Raw genomic sequence first — 27,058 nt, 5'->3', positions numbered from 1 at the left:
CCCAAACTTCACAACTAATATACTTCCCCAGGGGTAATGGCCAAAATATGTGATAACTGCTTTGGCACAGGTACCTATGTGTCAGGAGTTACACCAGTCACAATGCTGGAGTATCCTAGAATGTCCTGCTATAGCAGACCATCATCCCTTCATTTGCCTGATTTCAGGGATTCAGAGTCACCAGGGATGAAGCTGAGTAGGTATATAAAGGGGACACATGGGTAACTATGCACCAGCTTTTTATCAAACACTATAGAAATATTTCAATAAATTTACAGCTAATAGAGCCAAAGAGTGTGCACTTGCTCAACATCAGCCCTGATCCAACTAGAAGGAGGCCTCCATTTTCTGGAATCAATCAGGTTAGCTCTTTTATTTTGACTTTGACTCTCACAGAAATTCAATGAGGAAACTGTCATAGTATAATTGGAATTGGAAGAATTGATTTCTAGAAGATATCCAGAGAATATAGTCTTAGCTTTTCCTCATTGGCACCTCTCAGCTCATACCATGTAAGTAGATGTCTTGTCCATCAGACTGAAACCCTGATTCTTGTCTATCATTATCTACTCTACCCCCAAGACCTTTATAATTGCAGCATCTTCCCTATATTCTGACTTATAAAACTTTCAGTTTCTTTCTACTCTCTTTTTCTAGAATTTCTTCATTTTATCTACCCTCTCATTTGTTGGACTCTCTTTTTACCATTATGGGTTAGTGGTAAATATTTAGTACTGCTCACCCAAGGTCTACTGAGTAGAAATTGGATAGAATCCCCTTATAAAAACATATTTTTCTTGGCTAAATTTGTTCCTTAAATTCAATCCAAATTCACTAAGCTTAGAAGAAAAAATGTATACTCTAAAAAGAATGAACTGATCAGAAGACTATTGACATTGAAAAATATACACTTGGAAAGAAAAAATAAATGATTACATTTTGGGGAAATGGGCACCTGGCATTTGTTCTATAAGATTTCCTAGATCTCATCACCTAGTTCCAAAAGTCAGATTAATTATTTATGACAGTGTAGGTTGTAATGTCAATAACAAAAATGTTATTTGAGAAATATGATAGGAAACTAAAATACTTCTCACATTTTAGAAAATGGGAGAAAAGCAATTAAAATGAATGTTTGCAAACAAGCATGATCTTCTTTTGTTGACAAGAATAAGACACTTCAGGACCCATTCGATTATTTTTCATGCTTGAGTCATTTTAATGCTAATTATATTTAGTTTGGCTTATGTTTTGTCTCAGTTCCTGCTAGCCCACAAGAATGACATAGCAATAATTAATGTGGCTTACTCTAACCCTTGTAAATTCAATAAAACTGTATAAATCATTTTCCATTATCCAGCTCGAAGTACAAAGAGTAGATTTGCCAATAATTTTGAAAGCATATTATCAAAAATCTATATAAAAAGAGCTCATAAAGCATGTCAAAACATGATTCTAATCAGAGTGGAGTTTTTATACTACTTTATATTATTTATCAAAGACCTAACCCAGAGTCTAAGTAGTAATAGAAACACATTATTTGTGGAAATCACCAATCTTATATTTTAATCATTCAGTATTGATAATCATAAAAAGAGCTACAATTTATGTATTTATTGAATTCTCACTTTTTACAGGGCACAGTGTTATTTTTAATTTTATTAAATTCCATAATAGTGATATTACAAAAGACTTTTTCAGAAAAAGAAGAGTGAGATTTAAAAAACAGATTGAATACATAACTTGGGTTGATGAGTACAAATATATAAGAACCAAAGTTGGGAATCGCATTATGTCCATTTGACTATAAAAGCTATTCTACTTTCTTCCGTACTATGATGCCTATGATTTCAAAATACTTATTTTAAATTTTATTTTATAATCTCACAACTATTTACTCTTTTGTGTTAATTTAAGCTTGGTAATCATGACTGTGGCATGATAAACTATCCAACTACTAATGACAGATCTGGTAGGAATTTAGCTTCTCTCAGTAAATAATATATCCTTACATATGACTATTACTTATATATGTTCTGAGTGGTCTGAAGTGTTATATGGTGAAATAAATGGTCTTGGATTCTATTTAGTTATTTTTTTTAACATTTATTTATTTTTGAGACAGAGAGAGACAGAGTATGAATGGGGGAGGGTCAGAGAGAGAGGGAGACACAGAATCTGAAACAGGCTCCAGGCTCTGAGCGGTCAGCACAGAGCCCGACGCGGGGCTCGAACTCATGGACCGCGAGATCATGACTTGAGCCGAAGTCGGACGCTTAACCGACTGAGCCACCCAGGCGCCCCTCTCGGATTCTATTTATATGAGGTATCTAAAGGAGTAAACCCATAGAAACAAAAAGTGGAAAGACTATTGCTATCACCTGGGGAAGGAAGAAAGGAAAAGCTACTCTTCAACCCGTATAAAGGTTCAGTATTATAAGACAAAAAAAGTTCAGAAGATCAGTTGTGCAACATTTTGGTTATGAATAACAATATTGTACTCCCACTTGAAAATTTAAGATTGATACATAAAAAAAAATGAGTTTGTTTCCTTACCCTGTGATTTTTTGGTGTTAATGTCTACCACAAATCCAAGAGAGGAGAGAATATGCCATCCCTGGTGATGTAATCTTTTTCCATAAGATATCTTAAAGTTAGCTGGAACAAACTTTGGGGAATCATTGATCTTGTCCTTGCTTTTCAGAGCATTACCCCAACAACAGGCACAGCTATCATCTGGGAGCTTGTTGGAAATGCATAATCTTAGTGCTCAACCTGATCTACTGAAGGAAATTCTGTATTTTTTTTTTCATGAAAAAAATGTATTTGAATTCAAGTTAGCATTGAGTGTAGTATTAGTTTTGGGAATAGAGCCCAGTGATTCATCAGTTATATATAACACCCAGTGCTCATTCCAAGAAGTACCCCTCCTTAATGCCCATCATTCAGTTAGCCCATCCTTCCATGCCCCTTTTTCCAGAAACCTTCACTTTATTCTCTGTATTTAAGAGTCTCTTATGGTTTACCTCCCTCTCTGTTTTTATCTTCTTTTTCCTTCCTTCTCCTATGTTCATCTGTTGTGTTTCTTAAATTCCACATATGAGTTGAAGCATATGATATTTGTCTTTCTCTGAGTTATTTCGCTTAGCATAATACATTCTAATTCCACTCACATTGTTGCAAATGGCAAGATTTCATTCTTTTTGATCAACGAGTAGTATTCCATCTTCTTGATCTCTTCATCAGTCAATGGACATTTGGGCTCTTTCCATAATTTGGCTATAGCTGATAGTGCCACTATAAACATTGGGGTACCTGCGTGCCTTCAAATCAGCATTTTTGCATCCTTTGGATAAATACCTAGCAGGGCAATTGCTGGATCTTTTTAATTTCTTGAGAAACCTCCATACTGGATCCAGACTGGCTGCACCAGTTTGCATTCCCACCAATACTTCAAATTCTATATTTTAGCGATATCCTTGGATGCACATAATTTTGAGAAACAGTGAACCAAGCCGCATCACAAAAGTTGCAGCTAAATCTGGGCTTATTATTTTATTTGCCTTGGTACCACATGTTTTTTCTAAAACCGTTAGCTCACCAGTACACACTTGATACCACTTAGGGCTCCACACAAGAACATTTGATTTAGAAGCATCATAATTCACTGGAGAACAACTGTCACTGGGTTTCTCTTAGAGATATTTTACAAGACTTATAAATAATGAAAAGTAAGCCTGTACTTACATATCTACATTTTTATTTCCCTCTGTCATTCTATTTGGGTTATATTCCAATTAGTATGAACACTTGCAGTTGTTTGAAATTACTTTTATTTTGACCCCAAGAGAAACTTGAGATAACTCAGATATCATGATTCAATTATTAATGGTTAATGGTCAATGAGAAAATGGAATCTGGAGCTTAGGGTAGGAATAGATAATGCTTATTAAGGGGGTAAGAAAGGGAAGATAAAGTATGGGGCAATTAGTAGGGTACTCATGGGGCACCTGGGTGGCTCAGTCAGTTAAGTGGTAGGACTCTTGATTTCAGTACAGGACATGATCTCACGTTTTTGTGAGTTCGAGACTTCCATCAGGCTCTCTGCACTGACTGCGCTCATGGAGCCTGCTTGGAATTCTCCCTCTCTCTCTGCCCTTCTTCCATTTGAGCTCTCTCTGTCTCTCTCAAAATAAATTAGTAAAATTTTAAAAAAGGGGCTCTCATATTTTAATTCCATTATGGTCCTTAGTTGTTGGTTAACACTTTAGGGAAAAATAATTTATAACACTATATAATTTTAATTTGGTGAAAGATGATAAAGTCAAAAGTCTACATACATTACCTGAGATGGGATGATGAAAATACCAAATGTTTCTATAAATAAAAATTCCAAACTTTCCATAATATCCTCTTTTATTTCAGATTGTTTACACTGATAGAAAGTTTTTCATCAGATGCTCATTTCTAAAATTAAAAATGAATTGGAATTGTTCTGACATTAGTGAAGGTAGATAATTACTTTTGGATTCAGAAAATATGGACTTTTCAGAGGAGGTGGGAATCCAAGAATTAAGAAATCTGACAGCTTTGTTTTATTAATGAAAATACTTTAAAAATACAGTGTTTAATTTACTAATAAACAGTTATTTATAGTAATAACAATTTATAGTAATTACTAATAAATAGTAATTTATTAGCTTTTGTTTCTATATTCTATAAATTTTTTTCAGATGAGCAGGATTTAAATACCAGGGAGAGCACTTGTAAATATCTAATAATTATTTTCCATATATTTTTTCAACCTCTTTTTATGTCCTAACAAATAAAAACAGGTATTGAATTAATGAGCTGGCTTTTATGTCTATTTCAGCTGTAAATATATTTCCATCATGGTTTGTCACTGGTTCATAGAATTTGTTTCATTTCATGAAATGGATGATGCAAAATTCAAGCATACTCATACTTCAAACATTTTCATTTTTAAGTCCATCTTCAGACAGAACATCAGGCATTGGATCCTTCTCAAATATAAGTGGTTCGAAACTAAGCTACTGATTACCAACCACAGCCTTGCTCCTCCCAGACTTTTTCCTGTAAATGGCAATTCCTCTCTTTGAGAAACTAATGACAAATAATTTATAATTATTGTTGACTCCTCTCTTTTTCTCACACTCCATATCTGAATCACAAGAAGTCTTACTGTAATTGTCTTCAAAATATCTAAGAATGCAACTACTACTCTCCATCTTGCTAGATCAGTACCCTGATCTAATCCATAAGGAGGTCTGAATAATGTCAGTAGCTTTCCCATGGTCTCTCTGCTTGGACATTGGCTCCTACCATCTACACTTAATACAGAAGCCTGACTGATCCTGTTAACATTGATAATAGACTCCATCACACCTTGGTTCTAAATGCTGCAAAGATCAGATTAAGAGATGGTCTTCATAGGGACCAAAGAGGGTGTGCACTATCTATCCTCCTGCTCTACCTTCAGATTAGCTTTCTCCAGACTCCTCTCCTTCATTCCACTGAAGCAAAAATGCCCTTGATATTTTTGAGTATCCCATGAAAGTTCCATTTGAGACTTGTGGGTCCTTATTTCTATAACATTCTGTTCCTAGATATCTGTAAGCCCACACCTTCACTTCACTCAAGCCTTATCAGAGAGGGCTTTCACTAAATAAAATAGAAATCACTAACCCTCAGTAGAAGCAATCCCTAATTTCTTCACCTAGCTTTATTTTCTCATTAAATGTATCATGAATGTATTTATTAACTTAATTTCTGTCTCCCCCACCCAAAATAAATTTTATAAAGGCAGGAACTCAGTCTCTTTATCTCTGCTGTATCATGCTGATCAATATTGATAGACATGTATTATGTGACCAATTAATATCTTTGAATAAATAAATGTTTTTCAAGTGTATACTGAATGATAAAATATGAGATTGGTAATGTGCGCTATTTAAGAGCTTGGGTTTGGAAATTATGTAAAACTCTTTTAAAATGTGGCATTATCATATACTAGTTTTAGGATACTGGGTAAGGTATTTAATCTCTTTAAAGTTAATTTTTCCTATCTGTAAAATAAGAACACATACTTTTGTCTAAAAAAATACATTATTTTGCAGATTAGAGATAATATAGAAGGAGAATTAAGCTCAGTAAATTTTTAAAGTAATGTTAATGATTAGTAGTAGTAATAACTGTTATATGCAAGATCTTGTGAAAAGATTCTCAAGCAATTTCCTTCATATGAATTTTAATTTTTTTCTAAACAATTGTGGTTTTAAAGAACAAAGTTTTAACAATAAAATACAAACTATATATCACTCTAGCTAGTTTTAACTGTTTACAAAACTGCATTAAGTCATCTACTCATTTAATATCATTCATGTCTAGCCCTGTGATAGAGACTGGGGGAGGGGGGGGTATAAACATGTATCAGTTTCAAGAAGCTCATTTTGTAGTACGGATGATAAAGCATGTAGAGAGATAATTATGATATCATGCATAGCAAGACAAAGTGCAGAGCAATGCAGCTAGAGTGTATATGATTGTCTCTGGCTGAGAATTTATTCATTCAACAAATATATGAAATGCTACACATTCTCAGCACTGATCTAGGAACACCAGGTGAGCAAGATAACAAAACTTCTGCATTTAGAGGCTTAAATTCTAATGTAGGACCAGGAAGCTTTCCTTTACTGAACTATTTGTACAACTGGGAAGTTTTCTTTTACTGAGCTATTCAACACTATTTAGTGATTACTGTATGCAAGGCAGACACTGAGGATAGAAAGGAAAATGAAGATAAATGACACCGATCTAATGGAGAAAGCCACATTTGAATTAATCTTGAAGGTCAAGTAGAGCTGAAGAAAGTGGAGAGGACATTCTAGGGCTGAATGAAGTGTTTCAAAGGGACAGAACAAGAACTAGGTAGAGTTTTTCTGGAAAGGAAATAGTGGAATGTGAGTCATGGCCAAAATTATACCAGGCTAAGCAACAAAGTATATGTTTTTTGCTTCATTTATTTGCTTGTTTGGTGATTAAGCATCAGAGGAAAGCAGTGATTAAGTAAAATCTACCTTGGGATAGTATGTATGGAGGGGCTAATGTGAGAAAATACAAAAATAGGAAGACTTGCTTGAAGATTGCTTGAAATAGCTCAGGACAATGTATAATATATAATAAAATCGAAGTGACTTTATAAGATAGAATGAAATACTATAGTTGAAGGTAATTACAAATTTATAAAATAAGTCAAGAATTTTCTGACAATGTAAATAATTAATTGCCATTGAAGGTGCCATCTACTCAGACATAGAAATAATAAAAAGAAATAGGGAGAGATTTCTCTAAAGTTTCTTTATTATTTTGTTTAAATTGATTAATTTTACAGAAGAACTAAACTTATTTGTACTTGATCCTGGATTAATAAATATAACTATGAATCACTTTAAGATTCAACAGAAACATTCCTTTAGTCAACTTCGATAATAATTTCCAGGAGTATGGAAAAATAAGTCTTAAAGAACTGAAGATGCTGTGATGGGAAAATTTGATATTTTTATTTTATTTTTTAATCTCTTTAAATAGTAAAAGTTGGCCCTGTATATATTACATGAAAGCATACTGCACTGTGAATAAGACAATTAAGGCAGGGCCTGTGGGTTTTTTACATCATTTCTCATGAAATCTCTCTAGAATATATAACTATTTATGATATGCTCTATTTAACAACACATCAGAGAAGGAATTTGAATTCAGGCCCATGTTTCTGGCACATAGGGCAGTGATACCAGAAAGATGAAGGTTCGTGATGACATCATCCATAGAAGTGCTACTTCAGACTCCCTCCCTCAGCTTCAATCAGAAAAATAACACGATTCAGTTGCACTTATGTCTCATTATCTGTGTGCTGCAGGTTGAGAATAATTGTTGAATAAATTAGCATCAGATCAGAGAGCATGAAATTAAGGACACAAATAAAGTGAGTTGCAACATGGTAAATTAAAAACAAGTTGAAGACTTCCTCAGTTGAACATCAAGAGGTACATTTATTAAGGGGAATGCAGTCTGAGTTCACATAGAATATAAGACAGAATTATTTTAAATATTTTCCTTTTGCTTCATGCGTATGTGTAGTTTCAGGGTAGCAACATCAAACAGAACATTCAATTAGGAGACTAGAAATTTCAAATCTGTATTCCCAACCACAGTACTGTTTTAAAGACCAAAATGTACAAAATTTAGGTAGGATCATTTGTTGATAACGACACTTGCTTTTAAAACAAGGTTTTCGGGGCACCTGGGTGGCTCAGTCAGTTAAACGACCCACTCTTGAAGTTGGCTCAGGTTATGATCTCATCGTTTGTGGGATCGAGCCCCATGTCGGCCTCTATGCTGATGTGGAGCCTGCTTGGATTCTCTGTCCCTCTCCTGCTCTCTCCTTCTCTCTCTCTCAAAATAAATAAATAAAAATTAAAAATGAAAATAAGCACAAATAAAGGTTTCAAGTGCATATAAAGTACATGAGAAATTTATTTTTTAAATGTTTATTTAGTTTTGAGAAGGAGAGAAAGTGTGAGCAGGGAAGGGGCAGAGATAGAGGGGGACAGAGGATTTGAAGCAGACTGTGTGCTGACAGCAGAGAGCCAGATGTAGGACTTGAACTCATAAACCATGAAACCATGACCTAAGCCAAAGTTGGATGATTAACCGACTGAGCCACCCAGACATCCCAGTATGTGACAAATTTAGTTGACTTAATATAAAAGATTTAGTTATCTTGGTTTGTCTCAGTCAGGACCCATTCACAATAAACAAGTTCTGTAATAAATCAGGAGTCTATAAAAGTAGGTAGTATTAGTTATAATTATTTTAGGGTATTGTCCACTAGTATCTAATGCATTAACTTAGATTAAAATAAACATACCACTATACATACATAAACTACTATAATTACCTCCAGATTTTTTCACCTATATACCTAACACAAAAATATACCTGAATTTAATCTGTACAACAGTCTTACAAGTTAGGTATGACTTCTCCCTTTTTTTGGTGATACCGAAGCTCAAAGTGTTTAAGTAAGGTGCCCATGGATTGGTTTAGCATTAAGTGTAATAGGCTTACATAAATTTATAGGACATTGTCTTTATCTTTGACAAGCAGACATTTTTTAGGTAAGAGTTAAAAATATATGCAAAACGGAAAAAATTAAATGAAAGATCTGAGTAAGAATTTTGGACATAGGAAGGATCATTATAGACATTTGCAAAAATTTGTACATTGGCACAGTGTTCAAAAGAAGGAGGGATTACTTCATGGTGACGTGGTGAGGGATTGTCTCATGGATGTGATGTGATTTGAACAGAATTTTGAAGGAACTGAAAAGGTAGTAAATACAACGGTGTAAATTTCAGAGGAAGAAGCAATGTAGGCAGATCAAAATATCAAGCATGTTAAAATGGACTAAAAGACATGGCATATGAAGGAGTTCAGAGCACAGGAACAGATATAATGGGAAAGTGATACCTATATATCTGTTAGTACCCTGCCATGCCTGTCCTAAACTTTATCTGTATTAATTTATGTCCCTTTTACATCGCTAGGAGCTATTCTTATCTCTTATCATTGATGAGGAAACTATGGTTCTGAATGTTTAACTAACTTGTGCAAAGTCACATTGTTTATGGCAGAACCAAAATTATAATATATGGCTAGATCCATAGTCCATGTTCTTGACCACTATGCAATACTGTCTTCCATAGTAATAATAGCGACCTGGCACTGTTCTAAACATTACATTCATTTTCTGAACTCATTCCAGAAGGTAGACTTGCTGTCTAAGAGCTTCACGTTTCCCATGGGTAATAAAAATTCATGGTTAGAGTTTATTTGAGGAAGTTAAATTTGGCAGCCGTATTAAGGGTGAGATGAAGACATGACATGTATTCAGTATTTGCCTACTATTATTATCATGAATATAATTAATAACTACATTTTGTATTAGATAGTATCATTAATGCATAGGAAAATATAATAATCACTTACTATTATAATTCTTGAACCTATAGTATCTGGCACCACATGCTATCACTGATGTCCTTTTAAAGTCCTTTTCCTCAGATAAAATGTGGTCATGTTCAAATTCAGATTTCATTTAATTGTACTGGTGACCATTTTTTTTCCACACCGTATTCTTATTTCAAATATTCCTGCTCATTCATCACTGGGTATAAGTTTTGTAAAATATTTAATTTCTTAGTTACTAAAAAACCGTATTTTTCCTTGTTCTCTACCTCTCTATCGTCCCTGCCTCTCCTCTCATCTCTCTGTAAGAACCTATTTGTTCTGATAAGAATTAAGGATGCCCTTGCTCCAATAATACCCTCTTTGGGTTACTGTCAAGGGGACAATAACGTATGGGCATGTACTCAAATGGAAGAAGAAACACATCTAAATTTTGAAGAAACTCACATGTCTGCAGGTCATTTTATTCTTATACTACATTCCTCCATGAGAATTTTTACTGGAAGTGTGTATTTCTTTTGAGACACGGGAAAAAAACAATCTCCTAGCAATACAAGCTGATTCAAAAGTTCAGATAATCAACAACACAATAATGTTACTGTGGTCTGTTTTAGGACTTTTAAAGGGATTCTACATTCTCATCTGTGACCTATTGTGAATATATGATGATTTGGGAATTCACTCATTATTTACCAGGTAAAAATTTTGAGTTGTTTCTTTTGTCTGCGTTGCAAAAAAGTTGTATATTGTTTCTGCTCTGTTTTCCATATTTAAAAATTAAATAAGTGGATATCCAACCCACTTATGTCAATAAGTGACGGAAGTCGATACCCAATCAAATGAAATTACTTAGTAGATTCACAGCAATTATTGAATACATATTGCTGCTATGCATATTTGGCACATATAATTTAAAAATTGATTAACAGCAATGGGAAGGGGAACAAATTATTGAAAGCAAGTCTAAAGAATATTCCCTGATAAAATTTCTAAATGATTTAGAAAGTGGTCAGTAGGGTATGAGGGACAAAGGAAGGAATGAGAGCACATAGACATAGCAAAGACTAAATAAATTTAAATAAAATAAAGACCTTAGGTCACTCGAAAATACTTTATTGGATGGCTGAAAAATTACTGGAACTCTTTATACTGGGAAGCTCGCCACATAACCACATTAATGACACACATACACGTTTAAAACAGATGTGAAACTCTAGATATTTTTGAGTACAAATTAGATTTTCTTTAAGAAAATAATTAATCTCAAGGAACTTTTCCAGTTGTCTGTGGCTGACTGCTGCTTTCCCTAAAATTATTAAACCACCTATGGTTATAGTAATCCTATTAAATGTTAAACTTCAATGCCTCAATCAAAACATTGAAGTTAATATTTTATTAGGATAAAAAGTGAAGAGTCAGAAGAAAAAGCAACGTTGATACATTTACGGCTCCTTTAATTTGGATACATTTTTCTCTGGCAGTGAATTCATAGTACAGGAGTTAATACATATGTTTTGAAAAACTAAATAGAAATTCAGGTTCATTGATGATCAATGACTTTGACAAAACTCTACTAAAACACAGGACAATTAGTATTAATGCCAATGAAATTGTTAATAACATTACTGTGGCTATTTTTCTTTTTATCCTGAAATTAATAATAACCTAATAGAAGAAACCCAGATGTTCATAATACATGCAAACACACACACACACACACACACACACACACACACACAATTTGCTACTGTACTTACTTTTGGTCACAACACCTTCTAAGTGGATGATGTTAGGATGATCAAACTGCCCCATGATACTTGCTTCGCCCAGGAAATCTCGGCGTTGCTTTTCTGTATAGCCTACTTTGAGGGTTTTGATTGCCACAGGTAATTCCCTTTTTCCTGGAAGTTTCAACCGTCCACTACAAACTTCACCAAATTCACCTTGTGATAAAGATGAAAAAAAACCCACAAACTCATTTCAAATCCTTACTCTATGAATACACTAAAGCCCTATCAAGGTAGAGACAAAACAGAATTGAAATGGGAGTCCAACTTTGTTATCAGGGTTAAGAAGTGTTTTGGGAAAAATCGCCTACAGGTGATCATTAAACACTCTGGGGGTTATTAGCTTCATTCATCTCACCTACAAAAACCTTAATGAAAATATTAGAAAGAAATTAAATGCAACTGATTGAAAATCACTTGCATCTTCCTTCTGTGTCTACACTAGCAGTGCCTTACTGAGAAGGGAAAAGGAGAAAAGTTTATAGCAGGACAAAAAGGGAATAATTTCAAGGAAGAGATGACTCATAAATAGAGTATCTGAGTGTTAAATTATGTAAATAGTTTTGGGCATTACAGATTATATATGGAATGAAAGAAACAGTAGATGATAAAACACTATACACTTTATAATGTATATAAATATGTATAAAATATACATACTTTTGCTACTTTATTTATTTATTTATTTATTTATTTAATAAAGCAAACATTTGCTGGTTTAAATATGAGCTCCACAGAGGGAAGCATTAAAATATGATCAATTACCTACCACTTTGAAAGCAAGTCGATTACAAAAGATTAAAAACATTCTTTGTTAGATCAGGACATTGACATATTACATTCTATAATATAAACACAACTTAAAAGTCCAAGTTAACCACACTATTGTACCTGCTCCAATAACTCTTTCAATGGTGATGCATGAAGCTTCTATCTCCTTGGCAAATTCATGGACAGCTTGATTGGGATCCTCATAGGTGTGTGGATCAATATAAGTTCTTACTCCTGGCAGTTTAACTGGAAACGTAAGTGTGCATTGAAATATAAGTGCTTGTGATGAATGAATGGAATCACAAACATTATTAACATGCACCTCTGGCTTAAATTCCTAACTCCTAGAAATGGCCAAGCTGTAAGGACAGCCCCTCTCCTGAGTTATGGGAGTCATTTGTACAGCTATGTCACTTACATAATTTTAAGAAATCTGGATTGTTGGCCTGTGCAAGAAATGAATATATGACAACATATTTGAAAAGGCACATCACTGATGTTCAGAGAGTCAGTGCCTGAGGCAAACTAAGATAATTTTTTTTACTAAACTTGGCAATGAAATGTTAGTGAGTTATTTGTTGCTTTGTTATTCTGTTTCACTTAAAATGCCTTCACAGAGGGGCACCTGTGTGGCTCAGTCAGTTGAGCCTCTGACTTCCGCTCAGGTCATGATATCACGGTGTGTGGATTCAAGCCCTGCGTCGGGCTCTGTGCTGACAGCTAGGAGCCTGGAGCCTGCTTCAGATTCTGTGTCTCCCTAACTCTCTGCCCCTCCCCTGCTCACACTCTGTCTCTCTCTCTCTCTCTCTCAAATAAATATTTTTAAAAACTTAAAAAAAAATAAAATGCCATCACAGATGGTTACTTTTGGTTTCACAAAAAATAATTTAAAATAATTTTTCTGGAGCTTTGGTCCAGTAAGACTGACACAGAACTAAAAGAAAAGTTCAACTTGTCATACCTCTGTTACTGCGTGACTTTATACAAGACTCTAATGTTCTATGAGGTTCAGTTTCATCACATTTAAAGACTACCAATTTCACAGGGTCTTTTTTTTTTGAGGATAAATACCATTAAATAAGATGGGAACTATGATAATAGACTCAATATTTTGCAGCATGAATTATGGCTTTAATGGCTTTGATTTTTATAGTCACAGGAGAGTGACAAAAACACAAGAAATTCTTCTTGTAATTTACTTAACAAATCAACTAACATTGTACTACTTATTAAAAATGCACATATTAAAATACCATTAATTAGAACTCATTTAGGCTAATTTATAATGCATGTTATAAAAACTTGATTTTCTGCGTTTTTAAAAAGGATAGTCTTTTTCAAATCATCGAATGAAGGTTGTTGCTACCGGATCTGCTCAGGGAAATTCTTGCTATCATGCTAGAGGAAGAAAAAAAAATACTGAGAAATTTTCTTCATTTAATCTGATGGTGTTATTGAACCATAGATTTCTACTGACTGTGTTGCAAGAAATTAGAATCGACCTGGAAATTTGGTTTGAAATATAACAGCTTTTTATATTGATTGAAATTTTTTTTAAGTAATTATAATGGAGGCATGCTTTAAAAAATCTAATAAACCATCCAGCTGTTGTCTAGGGTCAACCAGCAGTGCCGCCAAACCCATATGCTTTATGGAATGTAACATAACACATTGTTTTAAACAAAATATTTTGGTCAGTTATTACATCTCCTTGTCTGAAAATGAACTAAAATAACAATAAAATCTCTTCTATTTTGTTTTCTCTTGATTTTTCACAATTTGCTTACTGTGCCCATTATGAAAATGCATCTTTTCCTCTTCTGGATCTTGCTTTGCTTTGCTGTAACCACACCGCCTGGAACAGAGTAAGCTACAATTAGCTACATCTCCAAGTGTTGAATCACGTGAAGCCCAGAAGCATGAAACGCAATTGAAATGAGTGCAGCCCTGACTGATTTTCACATCAGCAGCATGTAAAAACACCAGTCCTTCTTTTGGATGAGTCATATTTCCCAAACCAGCGTCTCTCACTCTTGCCCAGATTTCACGGAGAAGTCTGAAGCCATCCAGACCCATTTAAAACAAACAAACAAACAACCCCCCCCCAAAACCCTTCTCTTCACCATACACCATACACCAGACATGTTTCTGTTCTTTTTCATTCTTAAATTTTTTTGTCACCTCAGAAGACTTTTTACAGAATGAATTGCCCAAAATAGTTTCTATTGAATTAGTATCTTACTCTATCATTTTTTTTTTCTCTTGTTTTGGAGTTTTGAAGTAAAGTTGCTCTTCTCCACTCAGTCCACTTAGATCACTACCAAATTTACTGTAATCTGCCACTTCTCTCAGTTCAGCCCCACTTCCCAAATTTTATTCTCTCCTGTTTTACTCAACTACTTACTAGTTTACCAGTCTTTGAAACCTGCTCTTCTTGCTGAAAAAAAAAAAAAATCTGTGCTTGGAGGTTCACTAATAAGAGTCACCTCATGACTTTATCTTAGTTTTTAATTATTCATGATGGACTGAAATCTCTACTCCTTTTGCGATGCTTCTTACTTCTCTCTTCTACCGTCAATCCATTCATTTCCATCCATTTAATTAATACCTCTATTCTGATTTAATTCTTTGGAAAGTTACACTCTTGTCCCTCATAGATTTATTTTATAGGAGTATTCCACTGGCATACAGACTCAATAGGTCTGAAAAACAAATCAGTATATTTCTCTTTACTTTCAATCTTGATCCATTGCCTTCTTTTCCTGTTACTAACATTGGCAAGGCCTTGGCCCCTTTAAGAACAAAGCCACATTCTCCTGTACTTCACAACAAATTAGTTGCCAAATCCCAAGCATTGTATAACGTAAAAGTCTTACAATTCATCTCTTCTTTTTCATTAGGTCTACTGCTTCTTCAATTAAGGCTTTGTTATTTTTCTTTTGGATTGCAGTAAGTGCCTCTGAACAGATGCCCCTGCATTCTGTAACTGTTGTCCTAAATTCTACAAGACATGGCTGTAGCCAGATTACTGTAAATAAGGTACCTTTCTGTGTTGTTAGCTGTCTCCTGCAAAATTTTCCATAAAACAATAAGGTGTGGATTCCTAAATATAGCCCTCATGCATATTTCCTACACTTGCTCTGTTATCTTCAAGTATACTGAACTATCTTCAGGTCTTCAAGATATTTCCCCATGTTTCCACAATGTGCATATGCTGGTTCCTACACCTAGGATGCTGTTCATAACAATTTTCAGTTATCAAAGTCTAGTTCAATTTTTGCCTCCTTCATGCTTTTGTTTCTGATACCCCAACATAATGCCCTATATCCCAATAGCTTTCTGAACCCAATAGCTTTCTGTACCCCTCTCACATTGTGATTCCCATTTCAATGCAACATAATCATTTCAATATGTTTTCTGGGTCTCTTACTCGTTGTCAGTTTCTTGAACGGCAGAAACTAGCATTTACCTATAAATTTCTGCAGTGACCCAGTGTCTGTCTCAGAGTTGGCACCAAAAATATTTGTCACATTGATGAATGGATACATGAATGAATGAATGATATTTTGATTGCGTCTACACAACGACAAGTGTTTGGAGAAGAAATATGCTGATGAATACTAAATTGATGTGGTACATGATTAACCATACAACATTAAAACAACTGACAAAAATGGAAATATTTAAATTACTTTTAGCGAAATTCTAAGGAAGTGAATTTATTCTTCATAAGCTCCATAACAAAATTGAATTTATTAAAAACAAAATTTCCATTTATTTCTACATAAAAAATATACAGCCAAAATGGCAGACTGACAAAATATTTTCATTACAAAGTTGGTTGAAAACTACTATGTGATGTAAATGAAGTGTTCAATCAACACATACAAACAAGGACTCTTCCTTGTTTATATATTCTATGTTATTTCTTAAATATGTCTCTATTTCGATGGAAAAATAAAACCTATTTTATTCTATATCATTTCCTAGTACATAATTACATATGTATTTTACAAAGCAGATAACACAACCCATCTTTGTGTCATTTTTGAAAGAAAAATACAATTATTTTTGTTTTATCATGTTGAAGAACTGGCAATTTACTAATAAAAAATACAGCTAGTGAAATCTGAAGAAATTTGAAGTAATAACTTAATAGATATGCTGTTCTCAGGTGAGGAAAAATACACAATGGGGATCTGGTGGCTTTTCAAATTTTACTCATAACACTTAGATAGCTGCATTAGTCATCCAAGAGTCCTTAAGACATCTTGAATCAACTTACTGCAGTGAAATGGAGAGAAAAAAAATACATAAAATCATACTAAAATTATATTTTGTGTGAAATTTATTTTAATGCATTGTTCATAATTTTTCTAGATACTGTGTTATTCTTTCAATCTTTAATTCATGTGTCTCTAGAGAGAAGTTACTGTTACTTTTGAAAATCAATGTTCTAAATAAAATTGTGTAAAATCATCCAGAGATTTATGTTATTTAAATAATACTGACAAAAAACTTTGTTAGAAGAATTCTAAAGAGACCTGAAAAGTATACGAGTTGTTTCAGTTTACTTTAGAAAACAAACATCCAGTCTACCTTCTACTCTCCTACCTTCAAAAGAAAAAAAAAAAGAAAAGAGCTTTCAAACCTGTATCATCAAATAGTCTTTATCATTAAATAAGCCTCATGGATGTTTAAATTGCATGCAGGTTCCTCATATGAAAATGGAAATAAAACCTTGGATCTCATCTAAAAAGGGATTTGGGAATACCTTGGTGAGGACTGGTTAACATTTTAATACCTAGGGTGAGAGTCAGGAGGGCAATAGAAAGGAGTTATTTTTGACTATGGGCATCTCTGGAGCTCTATAACATATACGGCTGCATGTCACATTAACATATAAAATTAAGTTCTGGAACCCCCCAAAGCATCATTAAAACAAGCCTCAACAAGATACAGCAAGTAAAAGTGCAGCTGGCAGATACTGGCACCAAGCAGCGGCTCAGCCTCACTAACAAAGCATTGCAGGATGCCTGTTCATTCAGCATCATCGTCTGTACCTGCTCCAGATGCATAATTTTAACCCAACAGACAAACAGTCAATAAATATGCCATTCTGTACATAAATTATGCCTCCTACCTTCTGGAACTGATTTTTTTTTTCTGAGTGGAAAAGAAACCGTTTCTTCATTTTGCTCCATATCACAATTTTAATGAGCTTTGATATCATTGTACTAAAAATATCTTTAGTGTTTCTAGTTAGAGGAATCATCTTCTAGTCATTTATACTTATTTTCTCCTAGAGAACAATATCACCTTATTGTTTAGTAGTAGAGGTGGGCATGAGAAATCATATTAAATGTAAGTGTAATTCATAATCATTAATTAATATTTATTAAAAAGTCCTAGCGAGACAGTTAATAGGTAAATATAACAATGACTTTATAGGTCATTTAGAAATAAGTCTATTTTTTTCCCATACTTACCCTAAGAATTTGGGTAATGCATCCTTGATGATGTTAATTCTGATCTTAAAAATTTGGCCCCAACCATGACATCAAAATTTGGATATCTGAGATTTCCATAATACATGAAAGAGTAAGCAATAATCTTTATGTATGTATGTATGTATGTATGTGCCAATGAGTAATTTGGTTCTTGGATGGAAATTAAGAATTTGATGATAAATTAGAGGTATGAATATCAAGCCCTCCCGAGTCCCAAGCAATGCAGAGAATCAGTAATTTATTAAATGGCACCCTTATGGCCAATGAGGAAAGATGAGTGAATGCAAGAGCCAAGGGAGATCATAAATCCTTGCTCAACTATAGCTTCCACAGAATCAGAGTTTTCCATTACTTTTGCCTACAGATAAACACTGAAAAATCACTTTTTTTTCCCCACTGAATTCTAAATTAGGTGGGGAGGGGTGCAATGATGGGAGAAGAAATAGTTCTGCAGTTTGATTTCTTTAAAAGAGTGAGCATATGCAGTCCCTAGCTCAGAAACGGAAACTCTGATCTTGTTCCTCTATTTTCCAGATTGATTAAGAAATGCTTTACCTATATTTTAAAGGAAAAATATTCTTAAGGCAACAAATTGTAGCATACACAGAAGCAGTATGTTTTGCTTACAGAAAATAAAATCTCCTTGTAATTTAAATCTCTTTAAAAACTGCATTTCTCCATATATGCACACTTTCTTATTCATACATAATAGTGACCTCAACCACCATGTAATGTGTAAGACTTTTATTGCTGGAATCTTAAAAAGCATAAGTTACATATTTTGAGGAAATAGTCTGACTTTTTCACTTCAGGATTCTCTCCAACTGAACAAAAGTAGTTTTAATAAAAGCTCAGCTAATTCAGCCTCATAAAATAAAGAGGTATATAAACATGAGTTTATTAATATATCTAATGAATAATGGAAATAGGTTAGGTTTTGTTTTTTGGGACAACATTCTTCAATAAGAATGTGAATTGAAAATGTAGTGAAATGTAACTTTGGATATTTAGGCTGTATTGCTGGCAGGATCTTGACTCTCATTCATATAGTTCACATTGGTGTATTAGAGTACTGTGATTTTTGAGTTCCTTAAAGATAGATTTCAGTTATACAAACAGTGCAAGTGATCCATTATTGTTTACTGAAAATTCTCACACATACTTTTCGAGAGACAAGGTACTCAGTTGAAAATCACACTTTCCTTGGGATATGGGAATGGAATGATGATACCACACAAAATAAGGACCTAGCTTGTGAGGTCCCATCTCACATTCTATCAAGATACTAACCACTCTGTGATTAAAGTCAGTATGAGACACTAACTTATTTCTTATTTTTTGCCTTACATACCATTTGTAATTTCTACATTTTAAAAGACAAAGAAAAAAGAATACCTTGGAAATTACACATTCCAAAATAGTACAGTACCTATGAATTTGTAAACTTTTCTTGAAGGAACTCTTCAAATCATTTTAGAATTAGCAATACGAAGACTTGCACAATTTCCAATACCTCAAAAAACTCAAAGACGAATTACAGACTTTTCAATATTGAGTTGAATTTTAATTGACTTAGAATTTTGATATAAAAACACATTTCATAAAGTATGACATGTGAAGATTGTCTCCCTGTTTTCAGTAAATTTTGTTCTAATGTGAGAGTGAGTAATATCTCTTAATTTTTAAACTATTTCATGGGTATGACCACTGAATTTCTCAATTAGAGTAGGCCCACTGAGTAACCACTATCGCCTGCGGTTCTACAAGTATTATAAAAGGGATTTTGGAACAGTTCAGAGTTGTATTTTACATAGGAAGCCTTCAAATGGAATTGAATATTATATATATATATATATATATAGATATATATATAGATAGATATATATATAGTAAGCAAGACTCACATCTGCCTTCTATGAGCACTTTAAATGAGGGTCTAGAATTAGAAGGCATAATTTTGTTTTCTGTCTCTTTCCTAAATCTATAAAATGGGATAGTATTTCCACATTCCTCCCTGGCAGAAATGATGTGAAGCGGAATGAAATAATCTCTGTTGCACGTATATGAAAATAAAAATTTGTTTACTTCAAATTTTAAGAAACTTTCACTTAATATAGAGAAAGAAAAATAGTTTATTGAAACATTAAGACAATGATCCAATGTAATTTTGTGATCTTTTTGGTTAGAGAAATTTGTTTTGGTTTTGGTCTTAATCTCTGCATTATGAGAGAAGCTAAAGTTTTCCCCTCATATCTGATTAATAATATTTAAAAAACTCTTTAAAAATGACACTGATATCCTTAAAAAAAGCACAGGATAGGTAAATGAACATTTAATGCTTTGTTTTTGGAATATAAAACTCCATTTCTCTTGCCACATGAACACTTCAGAAAAAATAGTAAGTGGTATACAAAAACACTTGAAAAGCATGAAAACTAATGAATGAAGAAAATAGTCTAGCATATGTTTGAATTTAAGAAACACAAGAAAAGGCTATTTTGGGACCATGAGATCTTTCAGATGGACTTAAAAAATATTATGCTATAAACATATTTTGCTGTTTGTAAACATAAACACAAATGAATATTAAGGGATAAATTATAATACTATTCTAGAAATTACATACATTAACATCTTGCACTAAAAAACAATTTGTTCAACATTGGGTATTTGTAAAAATAGATTTTTTTTGAGAAGTAAAATAATAGAATCTCAAACCAGCTGTGATGGCATATAGTCAAAGATCAAAGCTAAAAATGTAGGCAATATTAGGCATGGTGTAACTAAAATTTAGGCATGGGGTTTCATTCAGAAATATTACAGAAATATCTTCTATCAGTGGGTAGAGAAATATTACAGAAATATCTTCTATCATCGGATAGATTTAAGTCAATGAAGAAAGAGTATTTGAAATATTAACATTATTACATATCTGTACAGATTTCATAACAAGTGGGCAAGTAGAGTGATGAAGAATACTTTGAGATCAAAGGTGGCAACATCGAATTACCAATATCATCTTATAAATGACACATCATGTATTTGAAATACATTTGGTTTTCTAATGGAAAATAGAGCAAAGCTCAGAACTCTGGAGCATTGAGGAAGTTTTAATATAGTTGAACTGTAGAACCAAAGACCTAAATCAATGTCTTCAAAATTATGCTTCTCAGATTCTGAGATTTCCATAAGGTATATCAAGGTACCTTTAAAAGCCAATAAATTTACAGTGGACAATTTTAATGTACATGCGTTGCATTATATTAAGGTCAAAACCAACCACACATGAGTGGTCTTTCCAGGAATGAAAAACAGTGACATTCCAATATCCCCAAATGTCTAACAACCTTTGTTCTGTAATTGTAAATATGTCTATTCACAAATGATGATGATAGAGACTTTCCTTTGAAAATTTTTATGTGGTAATTGACTTATACTGATATGATTATACATATGAAATTAGGTGATAAGATTTCAGTCAAGATTTTTCAGTATTTTACTGACTCTACTAGGAAAATTATTCTTCTCAGCCTTTAATTTCCATTATAAAAGATTGTTTTCTCATCAATGCTTTAATCTAAACAAATACTATCTTTAACTGAAACTTCTTAGTGACTTAAAATTCAATTATAAAATGGAGTTTCAGAAAGCTGTTTAACAATAAACATATTTGAAACTTCCATTCTTTCCCAGTAGTAATTTTGGACAACTCTCTTATAGTCTAATTATATAAGATAAATTATGTTTGTTTCTTTGCTTTATTTTGTTTCATTTCACTAAGAATGCATTAAAAACATTCTGGATCTTTCATATATTTTTCCACAAAAACTGTTGGCATTTTATTAAGTATCTAAGCATATTTGTGGCTAAATCATTCATTCATTCATTCATTCATTCAGTGTACGCACACATACATACACACATAAATATACATACACACACAAATCCCTCACTGCCTCCACAACTGCTAGCATTATTTGAAAAAAAAAATTAGAAAAATGATTGTGTTATCTTAGGGTTTTTTGTGAAGGAAGCATTCTGCCTTTCCACTTTTCCTTAAATCAAGCATTTAAGATCTAGCTAAAGTTTGTTTTTGCCAATACTTCTAAGTCATGTCTTCATGAATGTTCATACTCTCATTATCTTTGAGATTTACTTCAAGGTAGGCCTGTATTTTGATCTTTTTTTCCAAGATGTAAAATCTGCCTATTCTGCATCAGTGATGATTTATCTCTTATGACAATTCTACTTAAGACTCAAGTAGCTTGAACAATTCAGCACCATTTTTGTTTGTTTGTTTTAGCTTTTCATACAGCAGTTTAAAAAAAATCACAGTGTAAAGCCATATTTATGTTATACTTTAGCCATTGCCAGATTTCAGGAATTTATGGTTTGTCATCAAAGCCCCATGCTCATAAAAGAATTTGTGGAGTAAATGAAATCATGTGGAATAAATCTCTGCTTTCATATTAACCTCAAAATTTTCCTTCAAATACACAATTTTCAAAAGGTTGAGAAAAAGATCTCTGATTTTTGGCAACCTGCTTGTAACTTTCTCCTGTTCTCAGAAGATCACTGATATCCACTCCACCATTTCTCACATGTACACACGCATGCATACATATTCACACCAGTTTTTGTAATCAACAAAAATTAATTTACACCTAGAGAATACAAGTTACAATTTACGGTACCCCAAGGAAGCCCTATACTTCTCTAAAATGCATTTCAGAATATCTTTTCCCGGCAAGTTTTACCTACAGATAAGAGCTCAATACAGTAGTACAGCGATGTAGAATCTTTAATCTGGGAAGAAATTATCTACATTATTTCACTTTTAACATGATAGCACACTATTGTGCAGGAGTCCCTCTAAATCTGTGAATAGAGCTCTCTGATCTTTTGGCCTAGCCTATAGTTTTATAGCTATAACCCAGATATATATTTAGGATTTGCATTTGTAAGTAATTAAAACTAGCCCTTTGGACCCTGATCTCCAATATGTGCATATTTTTTACTTCACCAGTATCAAATTAGAAATATCACTTCAAATATCTGAAATTATTCACGCTTAAAATATTAAAAAAACATTTAAAATTACATGTGGTTCTGTTCTCCAATGCCACATATATCCACAATGATTACCAAAAAAAAAAAAAAAAAAAAAAAATCCAGTTAAGTTACGGTCATTCCATGGTTCTTAGAGAGAAATGGTGATTTGAAGTAGCATTTCGTCAAGAGGTAGCATTCCACTTCCATATATGATATGAATTTCATCTTAATGGAACAACAAACACACAAACATGTTAAATGTGAAACAGATGCTACAATCTACAATCTTACAGCTTCTGGTTTAAATCAGGACCACAGTAAAAGCTTTGGAAGAGAAGTATGAATGCTTGAGATAAGGATGATGTGCTCTATGTATATTTTATTGACAACTATCCCTTGTGAAATCACTTGTTAAGATTCCCCTTTGGAAATTGGTTTCCATCTACTCTCCTTTTAGGCATACCTGGTGCACTAACTGTTAAAATGTACACAAATGGAGAAAAAAAAAAAGGAATGCTGACGATAATACATAGAGGTGGGACATTACATAGGAGTGAAAGCAGGAGGGGAACACTAACCATATTAGGCTTGGATGGGCAACAGCGCACAGGGAAGAAGCCCTTCCACAGCCACATTCGCAGCAACTGAAAAGCAAACAAGAGAGCCCAAGATAAGGAAGAGATCCCACTCCCTCAGTATAGCATAAAGACACTATGAATTTAGACAGGTGTCAGCTTTGCTTTTCAAAAGCAAAATCCCTAAATGCATTACAATGAAACTTCTTCCACAATGCCTTTCAAATTAAAAAGCATTTTATGGATTTAAGAAATACAGAGCTATATTAGTTATTTTTATTTTTCTTAAAATGCGTATTCAGTAGGAAATATGAGCCAATGTATTTGATTATGCAATTAATATAGACATACAAATAAAAATGTAAGCCCACTTAAATATATCTTTCCTCAGGAATTCCTGCAAAATTTATATTCAGAAGACATGCTAAATTGTCCTTTAAATACATGTTTGCATAGAACCTATAAATTTAGGAGGGAGAGTAATGTCCTGTCCATTTGACCCACTGATTTCTTGTGCCAGTGGCATTATTTATCACAGCTTATCAAGATGTTATGCTTACATGACTTCTCCAATCACCTATGGAAGGCTACCAATTTAAATTTACATATTCAGGTTTAAAAAATGCATCTCCAAATATATATTTGTAGAGCTATTGCTATATTAAAAAAAGCAAACTACATATAATACATGCACTTTTCTGGATACTGCAACATTCAAGATTCTTTCAAATTTTTCACATATTCATAAAAAATCCAGAAAATACCAAGTAGATTATTTTATAAAATGCACTTTGTTGTTAGAAACCACATAAACTGATCACAAGATATAACATAGAATTTATTTAGTGCTTCAATGCATTCATTTGTCTATATATTTTATGAATAGCATTCATAGTGATTTCAAGAGAACTGAGAAATGAGCAATGATACCATAAACCAGCAGGCCAAGGGTTTTTCTTCTAAAATCTGTCTGTTTTGAACTTTAATTACTTGAAATGCATCTACTCTATTTTACAACAAATAAAGAGAAGAAAATAAAATATAAACATACAACAAATTTGGAAATGCTAACAAAGGTAGGCAAATATTTCCAAATTAAATTTCAATGGGTCTTTTTCAAAGGAAAAGTAGGCAATGTTTTATATATATATTTTTTTCTTTTTTTTTCCGGAAAACTGATGATGTTTTAATTTTTAGGACTAGTAATTGTCTGGAAATTTGACTGTCACTAAAGTGAAATCCTAGTAAATAAAAATGTTTCCTATGACACTTACTTCCTATTTGACTATTTATTGTAATGCATTTTTTAAAATATGCCAAAACTTATTTCACTGTGGAGATAATGAAATACAAAGTTACAGGATATCAGAATACTGAAATACTTAAAGATTAGGTAAAACATCTGTGAAATACTTTGGCAGATCTTGATATATTTCTTTGTAATTCCATTTATTTCATAAATATCTTAAATACTGATCTCTTCTATAAATTAATTTTCCTAATGTTTCTTTTTATATTAGCACTCAGATTATGGGTTGATAAACTACAGCCCATGAACCAAAACTAGCCCCCCACTTATTTTTGTAAATGCAGTGTTGTTAGAACACTGCCACACTCTACGTGTTATTTGTGGCTTGTTTAGTGTTGTTCTGACATAGTTGAGTAGTTATGATGGACAATGTACGGTCTGCAAAGGCTAAAACACTTTAAGGACTATCTGTCCTTAAAGAATGTTTGACTTCTTTTCTTAGACTATCAGTTTCCTAAGATGAGGATGATTCTTTAATCGTTTTATTTCTTCACAGTTTAAACGAAATGAATGACATCCGCTAGTCAGTGCTTTACTGTAACTGATATTAACAATGGCACAATTATTTAAATTTACTGATAGCTATGAATGTGGAAAGTTTGCGTGTATGTGTTAATTTCAAACAACACATTTTCAACTCCATCAGTAATAAATAATAATTGTTGACAAATGTATCTATTTTTCAGTGATTAATAAAAAAGGATGATGTCATCTCCTAATAAAGTACAAACATACTTCTAGTTATACTTCTAGTTCAGGGTACACTGTTTATAAACTCATGTAGAATTGTGTTTAGGAAGGTGATAACTTCACTGTGGTTGGCCATTACCTATTAGGATTTCATAGTCAGCCAGTGTTCTGAGACTCCAAAAACACACGAATGATTCTAAAAATAATATTTTTTCAGTCCTCTTAATTTGAAAATTATAATAAGATTTTTTTCTTATAGTTTAATGCATACACACACATACACACACATACACATGCAATTCGCAGTAACGCCAAATCCACGAAGAACTTAAACCACCATACTTAGCGCTAAGATTTTAAAGTTTTAATAAACTTTAATCAAAAATATGAAATCATGTAAAATCAAACACTTGTGCTACTGCTTTTATCTGAGTCATTGCTTTAGATTTGCACTGAGAGTGTCTTTGACTTGTTTTAAGTGGCATAAATAAATTACCTTGGACAAATTAGTTAACCTCTTTGTGTTTCAGTTGACAGCTATAAAATAGAAATCATAATGGATCCTATTCTCAAAGGTTTTTTAAAAATGAAGTGAGAATACATAAATTCACTTAGATCAATATGTGGCATATCATGCATTTTGGGAGAAGAGTGGTAGTTTATTCCTTTTAGTAATATCATACTTAGAGTGATAAACTAGATACTTATTATCTCAGATGAATTAGCTTTTTGATGATCCATATAATATCATCATACTAAGTATTTCCATTTACAGTGTAACTAAATAGCTAATTATATTCAGACCGATTCATATAAATACAAAATGGTCAATGTAATTTTTTGGGGAAAAACTCAGTTCTACAAAATATATTTTGTAAGGATTTAGTGATCACAGCACCCTATGTATTATTCTGTTATCAAGAAGATTAAAACTGAAGTTCCTTTTCTATGAATATCTGAAGCAGTATAGCCCCCCCACCCAAGTAAATGTTTTAAAATAAAGTCTGAGGATGCTGTCACAGTAACACCTCAGCACCAGATGGTATACGTGTTCTTTCCTTAATCAATACATACTTGAAGTACAGGTTGAAAATGCTTACAAGCCTCAGAGATAATTTAGAAATAGAAACCAAAATGTGCTAGAAATAGCAGCCAATCTAATTTATGTGAGCTATGGTTCAACACAGCACATCTGCATTCTCATCAGTTTTTAGCACCTGGAAGTCTGTAAGTAACGGCACGCAGCTATAACAAGTTTTATCCAAGTTTAAAATAGTTTAGCTCTCCCAGGCTTATAATGAAAAACTGCTGGTCTTT

General features: G+C 33.0%; 1 protein-coding gene across 7 annotated transcripts in view; it reads right to left on the bottom strand.

Annotated features, from left to right (window-relative positions):
- The window catches only part of EPHA5 (EPH receptor A5), a 355,806-nt gene that overhangs the window by 33,882 nt on the left and 294,866 nt on the right, over nt 1–27,058 (bottom strand). For 5 of the 7 annotated variants that reach the window (XM_023253073.2, XM_023253074.2, XM_023253077.2 and 2 more), the window contains 4 exons: nt 23,746–23,811; nt 14,393–14,460; nt 12,726–12,851; nt 11,805–11,990 (listed from right to left, as the gene is read on the bottom strand). In XM_023253073.2, the coding sequence (XP_023108841.1) occupies nt 11,805–11,990; nt 12,726–12,851; nt 14,393–14,460; nt 23,746–23,811 (446 nt within the window). The remainder of the gene's footprint in view (nt 1–11,804; nt 11,991–12,725; nt 12,852–14,392; nt 14,461–23,745; nt 23,812–27,058) is intronic. The other 2 variants (XM_023253075.2, XM_023253076.2) reach the window with 1 other exon arrangement.

Source organism: Felis catus, chromosome B1, assembly GCF_018350175.1.
Source record: "Felis catus isolate Fca126 chromosome B1, F.catus_Fca126_mat1.0, whole genome shotgun sequence".
Classification (NCBI taxonomy): domain Eukaryota; kingdom Metazoa; phylum Chordata; class Mammalia; order Carnivora; family Felidae; genus Felis; species Felis catus.
Note: the sequence above shows the minus strand (reverse complement) of the source record. Positions and strands in the feature narration are given on the sequence as shown.